The sequence below is a fragment of the Podarcis gaigeae genome (assembly GCF_964106915.1).
Source record: "Podarcis gaigeae genome assembly, chromosome: 17".
NCBI lineage: Eukaryota > Metazoa > Chordata > Lepidosauria > Squamata > Lacertidae > Podarcis > Podarcis gaigeae.
In genome coordinates this window covers 33,373,532-33,388,684 of record NC_139694.1, presented here as the reverse complement: position 1 = coordinate 33,388,684, position 15,153 = coordinate 33,373,532, and the positions used below count along the sequence as shown (strand labels likewise).

At 44.1% G+C, this 15,153-nt stretch overlaps 1 protein-coding gene across 1 annotated transcript; it reads right to left on the bottom strand.

Annotated features, from left to right (window-relative positions):
- Nucleotides 1-408: 408 nt before the first annotated feature.
- On the bottom strand, nucleotides 409-13,976 carry LOC310835008 (uncharacterized protein). The gene is made up of 12 exons (XM_083719652.1): nucleotides 13,829-13,976; nucleotides 13,515-13,591; nucleotides 12,130-12,264; nucleotides 11,357-11,474; nucleotides 7,414-7,464; nucleotides 6,739-6,816; nucleotides 5,759-5,815; nucleotides 5,251-5,310; nucleotides 3,826-3,890; nucleotides 2,533-2,614; nucleotides 1,986-2,044; nucleotides 409-696 (listed from the first exon to the last, which is right to left on the bottom strand). The coding sequence occupies exons 2-12, from the start codon at nucleotides 13,556-13,558 to the stop codon at nucleotides 483-485; spliced, it is 963 nt and encodes a 320-aa protein (XP_083575778.1). The 5' UTR covers nucleotides 13,559-13,591; nucleotides 13,829-13,976; the 3' UTR covers nucleotides 409-482.
- Between the last annotated feature and the right edge of the window lie 1,177 nt (nucleotides 13,977-15,153).

Here is a 15,153-nt window from a genome sequence, read left to right as displayed (position 1 = left end):
TCTGTTATAAATAGCAGACGGAGGATGTTGGTGAGGATTCTGATCTGGGCTGGGGAGAGGGTGAGGGTGAGTCAATGCCTTCTTCTCCCCACAGCACATTCCTGATTTAAAATCATGGAATTGTAGAGCTGGGAAGGGACCTCAAGGGTCATCTAGTCCAGCCCCCTGCAATGCAGGAATCTCAGCTCAAACATCCATGACAGGTGGCATCTGCTTCTCCTTAAAAATCTCCAATGAAGGAGAGCTTCCGAGAAAGTCCATTCCACTGTCAAACAGATCTCAACTGTTGGAAGTCTCTTCCTAACGTTTAGTTGGAATCACCTTTATTGTAATTTTAAGCCATAAATTCAATCCTCCCCTCACACCGCCTATTTGTTAAAACAAAACTCAACCACACAAAGACAGGTGTTTGATGGTGGATTTCAGATTTCTTCTTACTAAACTTTATTAAAGGACATTCAACCACAGAAGCCTAGGTGCCTTCACGAAGTTAAAGGGGGCAGTAACCTCTTGGGCTGGATATAAAGCAAAGGAGCTGAATAGATCTGCAGACATGGCTGGCTGGAGAACCAGCCTTGGAGGAAGTGGAGGCCCACAGCCAACAGCAAGATCAGGAGCAAGGCCTTGGCTAATGCCCACAGCAAGCTACAAGCGTCCCGGAGAGTTGGGCGCTGGGGACAGATGCAAGAGAATGACCTACAAGCAGAAACACAAAAACAAAAGAAGACACCAAACTCCAAGTCAGCTGCACAAGATGGTTTGGTTCTCGGTGGTTCTGTCTTTGGGGAGTTATTGTCTGCTAAGAAACATCTACGTGTTGCAAGGGACTCTGAGCAGTGTTCTAAGCAAGGCACACAAACTGTACACAAAGCATGCTAGTCAAGTCTACCACATGAATTGAGATTATACCCTTGAGTCCACCTAACATTTGCTGGAGATAGTATTGCATGCAGTGCCAGATTTACGTATAAACTAAACAAGCTATAGCTTAGGGCCCCACTCTCTTGGGGCCCCCCAAAAAAATTAAAGGGGAAAAAACTGGGTGTACATTTCCAAAATATAAGATAAATAACAAATAAAATAAAACCCACATACAGCAACAGTGTTTTGTATTGGACGCAGGTGGCGCTGTGGGTTAAACCACTGAGCCTAGAACTTGCCAATCAGAAGGTTGTGGTTCGAATCCCCATGACGGGGTGAGCTCCTGTTGCTCGGTCCCTGCTCCTGCCCACCTAGCAGTTCAAAAGCACGTCAAAGTGCAAGTAGATAAATAGGTACCACTCCGGTGGGAAGGTAAATGGTGTTTCTGTGAGCTGCTCTGGTTTGCCAGAAGCAGCTTAGTCATGCTGGCCACATGACCCGGAAGCTGTACGCCGGCTCCCTCGGCCAATAAAGTGAGATGAAACTGCAACCCCAGAGTCAGCCACGACTGAACCTAATGGTCAGGGGTCCCTTTACCTTTTAGGCTCCTATGATGTAAATCATGGGCCCTGCCTGCTAGCTGGCTCCCTAAAATATCACTTGTTTGCTCATTTCTGTATATAGGGTGCCTACCTTCTGCACAGATTGGTTGCAGGGCAACATGTGCAAATGGCTTTAGATACCTATTAGGTCAATAAATTACCATATAGCATATATTCAACACAAAAAACAGTGACAATTTGTTGTTGACAAAGGACAGTTGATTATATAAAGCGCCCCATTACCTTCAGTAACTTAGGGCCTCATCAAACCTAAATCCGGCCCTGATTGTATGGACAAAGTGTCTTCCAGGGGATCCTGCTTTTCAGTATCTTCTCTCTGAGAAACCCCTCATCTTTGCAAGAATGCTAATATTCCCTTGGACACAGCCTGAAAACCACCTACCAACCACATCAGTGCGCAATGTCTGTGCCTTCCCTTCTTCTCCTCACCCCGAAATTCTCACCCCACTGTGTCCTCCCTTGTTTGTATGATATTCTCTGATAATCTGTTTGATCACTTACCAGGAAGGGTGCTGCTCTTTGAAACTGATTCTGTTTAGTTCCAAACATGGAAGCCTTTTCTGGGAGAACAAAAAAAGGATATGTTGAAATTCAAGTGATTGGCTGAGCATGTGTACTGTAAAAAGCCCCTATATTCTGCTGTAGACCAAGAATGCCCCCTAGAGCATGGAATCTGGCACCCCTGCAGTGAACCACGGATGAGTTTTATTTCCAAATATATCAACATCTGGAGGACCATAGGCTTCCCACCACTGATCTATATTTTTACACCTTCTTTTGGCAACAAGGAGTTAGATAGGAAGAAATGAGGCAAGGATGAACACTGAAGGATTTGATTCGCTGCTACCTCAGTTGTGCTGCTTGAATTCTGAAGTTTCTGGGGTACTAAAGCAGGGTTTATATGCTATCATTTCCCTCTTACATTCTGTCTGAACCCCAAGAATGGCACTGACTTGAGCCCATAAACATTTCACGTAAACCACAAAGGTCATGTCCCCTGACTCACATGCCCCCTGCACTTTGTGCATATAATTGGTGCCCCTCATACCATCTGGTCACATGCTCGTTCCTCTAAAAGAAAGCCCCCATTTGAGGTCCCCACTTGTTCTGAAAGTAGCTCTTTCTGGAATCTGAAACAGAACATAGTATTACATCTCCAAAAGGAAAAGCTCGTGAAAGAAGTTTGTGAAAGGAGCAAAACAGAAGGCAGGAGAAGAAAGGACACTGCGGCGATGGCATGATATATTGTGGGCCCAAAACATAGTTACTTTGATTGTACTTCCTTCTTTCTCCCCTTTGATTCTGCTTGAACCCTAGGGAGAATGTTATGTTGATTTGTAGGCCCCCAATGCAGCATTTACCCAAGCTTCTATCACTTGTGAAAAATATAGAAATCATTCTCTCTCTCTCTCTCTCTCTCTCTCTCTCTCTCTCTCTCACACACACACACACACACACAATGTGTAGTGTGGAAAAATAGTACGTAAACTACTGCTAGCTGTAGCAAACTTTAATACTAACCCCAAACATTTTAAGAGAAAACAAATTTTAAGAGAAAACACACAGGTAACCCTGAAATACACCCAGGGATGTCTGTTTTTGCTCTACAATTTCCAGGCAGCTTATATTCTTAAAGTGGGAGAGAACACTTCATCACATTCAATAACCTCTGGTGCTTGCAACTATTATTCCCGAATGGTGATATTTGTGAAGGCCCTGCCCAAGGCCACTCAGGTGGGTTTGAACAGGCCTCAACATCAACATCATCATCATCACCATTTCATTTTATTACTGCTTTTTACTTTTAAGGGGGGGAAATCAAAGCTGTTTACAACCCCAATTAAACATCAAATAAAACAATCCAGAATACAAAATTACAGAAGAAAGACAGATATAAAGTATACATTCAAAGCTACATATTTAACAGGAAACTAAATTATCATCTTAAAGTTATTTCAAAATAAAACATTCCAGAGGAGGTCAACCACGGAATGCACATTTAATGTGGCAAAGTTAACAAAGGAAATAATATTATTTATTTATTTATACCCTGCCCATCTGGCTGGGTTTCCCCAGCCACTCTGGGCAGCTCCCAATCAAATATTAAAAACTTCCCTAAACAGGGCTGCCTTCAGAAGTCTTTGGACAGAAGTCTTTGCCTTGACATCTGCTGGGAGGGCATTCTACAGGGCGGGAGTCACTACTGAGAAGGCCCTCATTTAAAACAGCATAATTAGCAAGAGAATAAAATATTATCATAAACATAGACCATGCTGGCTATGCAGTCTGCCTCTCTGCCTCTCCAGTTCACCATAAGCAACCATTATTGCTTTAAACTTACAGTGCCATTTCCTGCTGAGCTTCCATCACACTGTCCTCCAAGAGGGTGATGTTTCTGTGCAGCTCCTTTGTTGTTGGAATTAAGAGAGACAGAAACAAGAAAAGCAACACCTGTTTTTTAGACATTAGAAATCTCCATTCTCTGAATCCCAGTTCAATCAGGCTGCAGACTCAGTTATCAGCCATGAACTGGAGGGGACAGGACAGGAGAATTTGAGTACTGTACTATATTATATGTTATGGATTTGGGGACGAGGATTAATGATATTTCCTAGTCCAATGATTTGGCCTGTAAAAAAAGTTCAGGATTTCCCAAGAATATGGGAACTAATTTGGAACTACTTTGAACTTGCCAGGGCATGTCCAAGCTTTATGAGGAACAGCTGACGGAACTGGGTACGTTTAGCCTGGTAAGGAGGAGACTGAGAGGAGATATGATAGCCAGTGGTGGCGCAGAGGAGATATGAGAGGAGATATGATAGCCGTATGGGCGGCGCAGCCCATATGGACTGTGCATGCGCCAGACTAAACGTCTTTCCTTCTGCAGTGTTAGATGGCAGGCTGAGAGGAGTTCCCCACCAGGACAGACTTTGCTCCTGTGATCAAGACATCGATTCCATAAAACATATTTTGCTGCTGCACTGTGCAAAATATGAGCAAGCCAGGGCTGAACTGATATTACCCTTGCTGGTACCTTTCCCGGGAAAATCAGAGGCTCACTATGTCAGGTTCCTATTGGAAGACTGGACAAACGCTAGAACATTAGCAGCGGCAAAGTTTTTATCGGTGGTTGCAAGAACCAATGATCCCTACCTTTAAGTCTGAATAAAATGCTTGTTTAACCTGGAGGTAGGCTGTCTGAATTGTGCATTGCTTTGTAACAATTTGTTGGGTCTCTGGACCGTAATAAAGATTGATATGGTTGATATTTTCTCATGCTTCAGGAACTTCAGGAAGAACTTTCCAACAGTAAGAGCTGTTTGACATTGGATCAGACTCCCTCGGGAGGTGGTGGACTCTCCTTCCTTGGGGGTTTTTAAGCAGAGGTTGGGTGGACATCTGTCAGGGATAGTTACAGATAGGTAGCCATGTTGGTCTGCCATAGTCAAAACAAAACAAAAATTCCTTCCAGTAGCACCTTAAAGACCAACTAAGTCAGTTCTTGGTATGAGCTTTAGTGTGCATGCACACTTCTTCAGATACCAAGAAGTGGTATCTGAAGAAGTGTGCATGCACACGAAAGCTCATACCAAGAACTGACTTAGTTGGTCTTTAAGGTGCTACTGGAAGGAATTTTTTTTTGATCTGTCAGGGATGTTTTAGTTGAGATTCCTGCATTGCAGGGAAATGGACTAGATGAGCCTTGGGCCTCTTCCAACTCTATGATTCTATTAATCCATGATTCCCTGGGATGGTTGGGACATACCTGGCTCTTCAGAGACAATCCTTGAATGGTGCTGCTGAGTTTCTCAATCTGGTGCTGTCTCTGAAACACCCAAAACAAAACAGAACTCTTTTGTTCAGGTTCCACCCACAACAACAAAGGTTCCTCAACTCCTAACGTTCCTCCTAGCCTGAAATACTAAATTAGTCTTACTAGTGATGATATGGGGTCTGGAAAAATATGATATTATTCATCACTGTATGTTCAAAATTACGCCCTCTTTTATGTGCTTAAGTACTATGAAAAAAACAGTCTGTTTCCAGCCTTAGATGCTGCCTTCAAGTTGCACTTCCTTTGCAACACATTCCTACAAATAAATTGTAAGAGCCGTTGTCCAAGCCATGGTAGCAGCTAAGAGATCCTGAGAGCAGTTTGTGGAGTTGAGCCTTGCTTCAACATTAAGTCCTTCCTTGAGCCAAAGAGACAAAGTTGCCTTAACTTACCACCGGGAACATGTGTATATCGAAAGCTCAAATACATCTGAGTTTACCTGTCTGATCCTGTCGTTCTTTGCCTGCCACTTGGCCTCCCATTCAGACAAGTGCCTCTGTGGAGTAAGGTTTAAAAAAAGAGTATTCTTGCATTAGCAGCCTTGTCATTCAGACACAAATGCACAGCCACTTACCATCTGAGCTGTTCTCTATTCCTTTAGATCAGAGGTAGCCAGGTGCAAAGGTCAGGAAATATGGAAGGAGTATGGTGCAATGCGTCAGTGCATCTGTTAACCAGAAGACTGGTGGTTCAAACCCAAACAGGGATGGCTGTGGGCAGGATTCCTGCACTGCTGAGGGTTGGACTAGATGACCCTTGGAATCCTTCCTAACTCTACAATTCTATTCTCTGACCATCTGGAGGGCATAGGACTGGCTACCCCTGCCTTTGGGTCCTATTTCTGTCTCAGTCAAGTTGACATGCAACCCTGGAAACCTCCTTTCAATTTCTCACCCTCTGAGCAAGTTGGGAGCAAAGTCCTGTGCTCCAAAAGCAGAAAGCACACCCTCAAGCATGTCACCAACAAAAGCAGGAATACCTTTGTTAACTTCTAATGCCTCCATTCTCAAAACTAATATCCCAAAGTATGTTACTATCAACACATTCCAGAATGCTCCTCCTAGCTATAGCAGTTCGAAAGCACACCAGTGCAAGCAGATAAATAGGTACCACTGCAGCAGGAAGGTAAACTATCCTATCAGAGTGAGTACTTCGCTTCTAGGTTCTATCATTGTTCCTGGGTTTGCTTTGTTTGTTTTTCTTACAGTTCATGGCCAGGTGTGAGGAACCTGTATCCCTCCAGGTGTTTACTGGACTATGCCTCCCATCATCTTAACTATTGGCCATGCTGGATGTGGCCAATGAGGGTTTGAGTCCATCAACATCTGGATGTCTGCAGGTTCTCCATCTGCCTTATGTATTGATATAGAGCCATCAGCTGGTCCTTATACAAAGACATACAAAGAATGTGACCTTCACCTTCAGCTCAATGCCTTCTGTTCTCAGCTCCTTTAGGATATCCTTGTTGGACTTCTCCTCCAACTGTTGCTTGAAGACCTTTGTGTAATGATAGTCAAGTCAAAGTTGATTTCTTTACAATATGCAAGTCAATTATAGTAAGAACAAAAGATTTCATGATTGGGCACATGGAGGGAAGCAGTTCTGAGAAGCGCGCTTAAGGAACTGAAACCTAGGACAGCAATCATTTTGAGACAATTTGCGGTTAAAACTTGCACAGTGTTAAGTAGAGTTGGTCCATTTGCCCCACCAATAAAATATTTGAAGGGGCTGGGGGCCCTCAAAGCTGATGGGCATTGCCATTCAAATGGTGTGCTTGCACTGCATCTTGTGAGCACTTTCAAATGCTGGCTTGTGAAAAAGACTGACTGCACACAGAAAAAGAGCAGGCCTGGATTAAGGTTAAACCCATGTCTTTGGCATTGCTAGTTTTCTACTTGCAATTAGTTTTTGGTTCTTTGCTGGCTAGGTCACCACTCAAACATGTGAATTCCTCACTTGCAGTGTGAAGTGGCACCATCTAAGAAAAGTTTAATGACTTGATCCTGCCGCAAGGACAACCAAGACCTTCAGGAAGACGGATGGAACCTATGCTGGTTGGTCCCAGCTAAATTTGCCACATCAAGCAGCTCTCACCTTTTTTTCCAGTTCTTTAACAGTCTCAGCCATTCTCCGATTTTCCTTCTGCTGTAATTTAGAGAAGAGATGGAAAGTTCTAACTAAGTCTTGCTTCCCAGAGACAGAACAGACTGAGTTCTGTAGCCTCCTCTATTCAAACACACAAACCTGCACAGACTTTCCTCTTTCCCTTTCAGATTATGGGAAGGGAAGGACTCTTAATCTCAGGGTCATGGGTTCGAATCAAGCCCCACTTTGGACAAAAGATTCCTGCACTGAAGGGGGTTAGACTAGAACTTCCAACACTACAGTTTTATAATTCTATGTCAATTCTTTTCCCCTCCTGCCACACACAAACCCCCCCCAACCATACATTTTAAAGTACTATAATACGACTTTAAACAGTTGTGGCTTGCCCCAAGAATCCTGGGAACTGTGGTTTGTTAAGGGTACTGAGAGTTGTTAGAAGATCCCTATTTCCCCTCCCAGAGTAGTTTAACAGCCCATCCCTCTTCCCAGGGAACGCTGGGAATTATAGTTTTGTGGGGGAAATAGGGGTCTTCTAACAACTCTCAGCATCCTTCACAAACTATAGTTTCCAGCATAGGCTTAGCCGGGGGGGGGGGGGGGGCAGCTGCCCCATCAAGTAAAACAATAGAAATACTTAACTGACCAATCACATTGGTTCTTTCCCAAAAAAAGTCCTGCCCCCCCCAAACAAAGTCCTTCTCCCCTCACAAAAATCCTGGCTACGCCCATGGTCCCCAGAATTCTTTTTTTTGGGGGGGGGTCATGACTGTTAAAGGGGTACTTTAAATTTATGGTGCAAATGTGATATCAAAGTAAATGTGTAATATCGTATGATGTTATCTATTTGAAACTGTATGTGCCTTGTTGTTTTGTTTTTGCTATACATACTCATTAGTTGAAGCGAATGTCTTAAATTTTACCCCTGAACACAATCAGAATTTGTACAGTATGGCACTTCTGTTTCATGTACAGCAATACTATAAAGTAAGTAGAAGTATTCTGCAGATGTGGGGACCTAGGCTTGAAATGTCTTCTCTAGGGCAAAGTAGTAAGTTCAAGTAACTACTTAATTCATTCCAAAGTTCCGATTTTAACCTGAAACTGTTCTTAACTTGAGGTACCACTTTAGCTAATGGAGCCTCCCACTGCCGCACAATTTCCGTTCTCATCCTGAGGTAAAGTTCTCAACCCGAGGTACTATTTCCGGGTTAGCGGAGTTTGTAACCTGCAGCGTCTGTAACCTGAGGTGTCTGTAACCTCAGGTACCTTATTTCCTCCTTTTAGCAGTGCACTAGCTTAGCATGCAGAGTTCCAAATTTAGTCCTCCAATGTCTTCGGGCAGAGTTAGGAAAGACTTCCCCCCTTAGGCCTGAAGAGCCATTGCTGGTCAGCACCAACAGTCCTGAGCTAGGTGGACTGGGCACAAGGCAACTTCCAGTGTCTCCATCATGTTGCACCAGCTCAGGAGAAAGAAAGCAATTTTTAAAATAAATTGGGTGCTTATTAACACTGAACTCTGTTAGCATCATCATAGAAATCTATTGGGTGAGATTCATTTTTATAAACCCCATCAGTTCAGTGAGTCATGCTCCCTCAAAATTGGCTTAGGAGGGAGAAGGAGTTGGGGGCACAACGACCCGCACAACAGTACAGTATGCAGAGGGAGGGAAGGAATCCTTTAATTTTGCACAGATGGAAGGTTCCTCTTACCCAGAGGCTGAATTCCAAATGCTAGTTTTGTTTTTTCTTAAAATGTATGTAAGAATTCAGATAAGGAGCTGGGGAAATGTGCAAAATAGAAAACATCATCTCTGGACCCAGGAAGAAGCAGAAGCTATGAGCTAAGAAGCGAAACATAGAAAACAACAGTATATAATAATGTCTGTTGCGTTAATATTTCAGAATAAAGTGCCGTCACTCTTAAGTACTGTTTAAAACACTGGACTTCAAAACCTTTAACTGTTGATTCTAAAACATGGATTTCCCAACTGCGGTCTGCAGACCAGTTTCTTTCAGGTGGCATGCTGTAAAAATATAATTAAAATCACACAGCATCTAGCACAGTGCATTATCACTGTTACAACAGTCAGAAAAATAATTTAGTGGTCTGCCAAGACCCTCAGCAATTTTCAAGTGGACAGTAAAGGGAAAAGTCTGAGATCCACTGCTGAGGGCCTTTTTTTGACTGGAAGGAGGCTTATAAACAACAGTGACACAACACAACGGAACAAGATTGTTTTATCTCCGCCCCGCCCCCCTTCATCCCTCGGGCAAGCACAATGGAAAAAAGCAAGAAGCTGTCCTGATTAAATTGTGTTTTTTTCCCCTTAAACTTATTACATGGAACAAAGGGCCTTTCCAGAAGGAGAAGCACCCATTGGAATTTGGGCTGACCTAAGAGGAATAAAATAAGAATGCCACAGACAGGGTTAAGATAATAATTGTTAAGGCTTGGCTTGCTTATCTATCGTGTTGATGGCCCTCCTTTGTTCATAGAACTCAGGGCTGGCTGGCACTTTCCCACAGGCCTGCCTTCAGTTCTGTCCAATGAGAAGAGAGAGCAGCAGACACACCCCTGATAGCCAGGTGCTATCGTGAGAGGTATTGAATTACACCAATCGCTCCTGAAGTAGGCATTTAGACTAAATCAGCATATGGAAATTGGTCCTTATCTTTACTCTTTCCCCCTGATGTTCCCTGAAGTCACCCTCTTCAAAGCAGGGTGGGTGGGTGCTGACTTTCAATGGCGGACACTATTGAACAGAAAGACTGTGAATGTTTGCCTTAAGGCAGAAAATGGGATTTCTGTGCTAAAAGACTGACATTCTAAACAGCTGAGGCAGAGGTTTTCAACCTTTCTGAGTCCACGGCTCCCTTGAACAACTACATTTTCTCTGTGGCACCTCTGTGGGGCTCAGGAGCCCAGTAATGCTACCCCATGGGTAGGCAAACTAAGGCCCAGGGGCCGGATCCAGCCCAATCACCTTCTAAATCCAGCCCACGGATGGTCCGGGAATCAGCATGTTTTTACATGAGTAGAATGTGTCCTTTTATTTAAAATGCATCTCTAGGTTATTTGTGGGGCCTGCCTGGTGTTTTTACATGAGTAGAATGTGTGCTTTTATTTAAAATGCATCTCTGGGTTATTTGTGGGGCATAGGAATTCGTTCATTTTCCCCCCCAAAATATAGTCTGGCTCCCCACAAGGTCTGAGGGACAGTGGACCGGCTCCCTGCCGAACAAGTTTGCTGACTCCTTGCCTGCAGAGCTGGCAGCCTCTCACTCTTTTTCAAACACCCTCCCTTGTGGAGTGTTCCCTCATCTCCTCTCCTCTCTCCTTGGGAGTCCTCTGGGCTGCTACTTCTGTCCCCCATCCCCACCCCAAAAAGAGGTGCCTCCTCACACTGTCCCACAGGGGCCTGGGACTTGCTCCCTTGCCCACGTGCTTGCTTACTCCGAGGCCACCTCAGCTCCTGTCAACCAGCACCCCCTGGCCAGCCCCAGAGGCACCATTTACCTGAGGAGCTTGTAGCCAGGGCTGCTGCAACAAACAGCTGTGCAAGCCTTTGGGAGGCCGAGATGGGAGAGGACACCAGAGGGAAGGAAAGAGGGACAGAGGCCAGTGTTGCCCACGGCACCCCTGACCATCATTCAAGGCACCCCAGGGTGCCACGGCACACTGGTTGAAAACCACTGAGCTAAAGGGATGCAACATCCATCCAATTCATCCGTGGGACCATTCCAGTGGCACCTCCCCTCCCCTCATCAAAAATTTGCAGGGAGTGCTTAGAGCTTCATGCCACAAAGCCAATCCCCACACCTCTTTCTTTCCATGAAACAATGACTGTACAAACGTCTACCAAAGAGTCGGGGGGGGGGGGGGAGAGAGAGAGAATAAAGGAGTCCCAAAGATTCCCTGCAAGGGTCTCACTTGCTTGTGGATACGCAGGTGGCGTTGACGGCTTCGATTCTGGAACTCCCTCAGGGCGTCCTGGGCGTCCTCCAGCTCCTCTTGCAGTGCCCGGGTCTTCTTCTCCAGGGGTTCAAAACTGCAGAGGGGGAGAGTCAGCTGTATCCCCCAGGATCGAGTGCACCAGGACCTTGCAATAAGTTCTTCCCTTACACAGTAAGGCCCTAGCCTCCCTGCCAGAGACTCCTGTCTCTTTCACTTGTTGTCTGCCTAAAATATATTCTGTTACCCCAAGCATCTATTTGACACAATCCAAGAGATATATTCCAGCATCCTTTGTAACAGTGCATCTCTTTTTCAACTCAGTGCAACAATGGGGAAATGGCTGAAAAATCTCTTGATATAGGGGTGTAGCGTGCAGGGCATAGCTGTCAACTTTTCCCTTTTCTTGCAAGGAATCCTATTCGGAATAAGGGAATTTCCCTTAAAAAAAAGGGAAACGTTGACAGCTATGGTGCAGGGTGCCCGGGAGCCGTGGCCCCTGATAAACAATTTTTGAAGGGGTGCGAATCAGGCAACGGCAACCAGTGCTACACCACTGTATTAATACCAACCAGAGGAATAGTTGCTGCTGCTTCCTGCGAAGGTTGGCTAATGCTCAGGCACCAAACAGCCTGAAAAACTGAACTGGAAATAAAACACACCCTTTGTAGGCAAATCTAGAGCAGCCACTGACAGTTTTTTGCCCTGTGCCCCATCCCTAGTTTTGGGTGCCCGCTCTGAGAGCCTCTCACCTCTTGGCCTGCAGCAAGGAGCAGAGCTGGGCCTGATGTCCCAAGAGTGCCTCATATTGGTTCTGCCAGACTTCACCATGAGCAAGTTCTTCGTGGATCCACTCCTGCAGCCAAGCATTCTCTTCCTCAAAGTTTCTGGGTTTAGATGGGGGGAGAGACTAAGTGAGGACTGGGTGGGTGGTGGAAGAGCCATTGTAGAATTCCCAAAGATGGCAAAAGTGATGGCTCCTCAGCTTCAACTCATGCCTAAAGACAGACATCTAATGGCTGTCCATCAATTTTTGTATAGAAGAACCTGGTGCAATTAGCCAACAGAAAATATGAAAGCATAATAGGGGATATTACATTATGTACCTCCATTATTCTTGTTAGTCTGTTTTATTTCATACTGTGCTGTTGCTGAGGCTACAGAAGCAAGGGAATGACTGGCATGATATTGTGGGGAAAGGCCAGGAATCTTATTCCTTTCCCCTCAGGCCATTTTTGTCCCCCAAACAAAAATTGCTCCCCACATCCGAAACTGCTTGCATAGGAGCAGGCTGTAAATCTACCCTCTTAAAAACTGAGTTTGTTGCTTCCTTTTCCTACCCTAAGATAAGGTGAAAAAAAATGTTCTTCCCCAACTCAAAAAGTCGTGGACCCTGCTTCACTGAAGATTGTTTTGACAGAGGTTGGGTGATCTTTTGCCAGCGATTCTTTAGCTGTGATTCTTCCATTGCAGGGGGTTGGACCAGATGACCCATGGGGTCCCTTCCAACTCCATAATTCTATGATTCTGTGTTTCTAGCTGTCCCTTACCCTGCTCTACCCAACTGAGTGTTTTATATTGTGATTTAACTCTGTTAAATGCATTCAGTCGGCCCTACCATCCAAAACTATTGATGGAGAAGTTGACCCTTCATTAATAAGAACTCTCTCTGCACCCATTCTATGAACAATGATTTTGAACCACTAGTCCTGTACTAGTCAGGATCAAAGTATATGAGATGTTGTTCATGTCTATCCCTTTTGTAGTTGGGTGGTTTTAAAACAAATAAATAGCAGGGGTAAAGTTTAGACTATTTGCCCTTGTTTGAACTTATCCCTCCCCATAGCTCCCGCCGCCATGTTTGCTGTATGTAATGGAAAAGAAATTACTGCAGCCTAATTCACATCAGGACGATGGTGGGCTGTGGTGGGACAAAGTGTAAAAAAGACCCTTCCGTACAGTGCAGCCCCAGTCTGGTTCAGTCTGCACAAGGGCTAAAGGAGTGGATCACATCTCATTTACCCCTCAATGCTCTACATTTGCTTATCTGCTTTCTAGCACACACTTGCAATATTGGGCCACACATTGCTCACTGTCAGCTTCTCAAGCCACAAACTGAAAGCTGTAGGAAACGTACCCTCTTTGCTTCAGTTTGTTGTCTCGACTTGGTGCCACATCCATGATGCTCAATTCCTCAGTTGGTCACTTTCTTTTCTAGAGAAAAAAATCAACACATGTGCCAGCATGGACTTTGGAGAGACCGGGGGTTGGGGGAGTTAGCTGATTGTGCTGTTTTGGATGGGGAGGGGGGAAGAAGTTGAAAAGGAAGAGGGGAAATTTCCGCCACAGAACCCCCAAGGATGGAAATACAAAAAACAAAAAGTAGAGGACCACAAAAATGCCATATCCATTCCTGCAAGTTAGTTATAGAAGAAACAACAAGGCACTTACTTCTGGCAAATAGGAGCCAGTCTGAGCTAAATTGGGGCATCAATTTATTGCCAACATGCAGTCCAGCTGAACAGATCTTCTGAGATTCATCACGGAGCTCTGGTTGCCATCACATAGCCACAGGTTGCTTAGCAACCACCTGAACTCAGACACTCTGGCCTTGAATACATCTGCTACTTGGTGTCCTACTATGATTAAGTTTATCTAAAAGCTTCTTGGCAATCCCATCTGCGGACCCCAAATTCATAAGACCTGTACACAGGCATTCTTGAAAGGCATTATTGGTGGTTTACAGAGTTGTGGGATTTCTTCCTCTTTTGAGAGATTCAACCTTTTGTATCTGAGCCAGCTTTCCCATTTGATCTGCTACCATCGTTTTCTTAACTGAGATCTTTAATCATTTTGGGTTTTGTACAATTAAAGTGTGTTAAAAGTACTTGGAAATAATGGTTTGGGGGATTAATTATGATATAAACAGTTTGTTTTCCTAAATTGTGTGAGACAATGTTTAAATTGCCAGACAACAGCTTAAACAGGAAAGCTGGTTGCCTCAGAAGTCTGATTCCACTCATATAGTAAACATGAGCTCTGTTCCTTCATACTGCAAGTGTGGGTGGATCCTTCGTTCTACAAATAAAATCCATATCAGGAAAAAGGATTCTAGTCTAGCCCCCTCCCACACATCCTACATACTGCTTTTCTAAGTGCAATGATTTATTTGTCTTATTGCTGCAATCTTAAAACGGCAACGGCCTTTGAGTAGTTTCTGTAGACAACTAATATAAAAGGCAAATTGATAGAAAGGACAATATAGTAAATAAAAAGACAATAGACAAATATAAGCAATAAGTTTATTGGTACAAAATGGAAGAGGCGGGAAGTCATTCATTTATGAAGAATATTATGATTTTAAAATTACATATTTATTCTGTTTTGTGTGTAGTAATATCTGCTGACTTAAGAATGATGACAATAATAATCACGAATATACTTTGAAAACAAAGAATATGTATTATTGTAAGATGTAAAGCTATGATGTAAATATATAATTGTGAGTAATAAAAGGGGGGAGATTTATTTGTCTTGCAGAAGCCCCTATGTGAGCCCCCACAGGCTACCAGAGGTGCTGCTACCTAGGCACAAGTTTACTGTTATCAGAACTAAGCCAGAATGTACACAAAGGAGGCTGTAAGTCTCCAAGAGAGCATTCACTTCTTATTCCTTGTTCAGCACCTGCAGAGCAGGCAGAGCTGCATGATCGCAATGTGTATATGAAACAGTGGCTTGTTCTCTCCTGCTTTGTGCAAATGGACAAACAAGCCAAG

What these genes read in the sequence shown, in the direction of transcription:
- LOC310835008 (XM_083719652.1), bottom strand. Translation starts at nt 13,558, where the DNA reads ATGGATGTGGCACCAAGTCGAGACAACAAACTGAAGCAAAGAGG. An exon ending in TCCTTGCTGCAGGCCAAGAG is followed by an intron (nt 11,475 to 12,129) that starts GTGAGAGGCTCT and finishes CCCCCTCTGCAG; the next exon opens with TTTTGAACCCCTGGAGAAGA. An exon ending in GCTCAGCAGGAAATGGCACT is followed by an intron (nt 2,615 to 3,825) that starts GTAAGTTTAAAG and finishes GTTCTGTTTCAG; the next exon opens with ATTCCAGAAAGAGCTACTTT.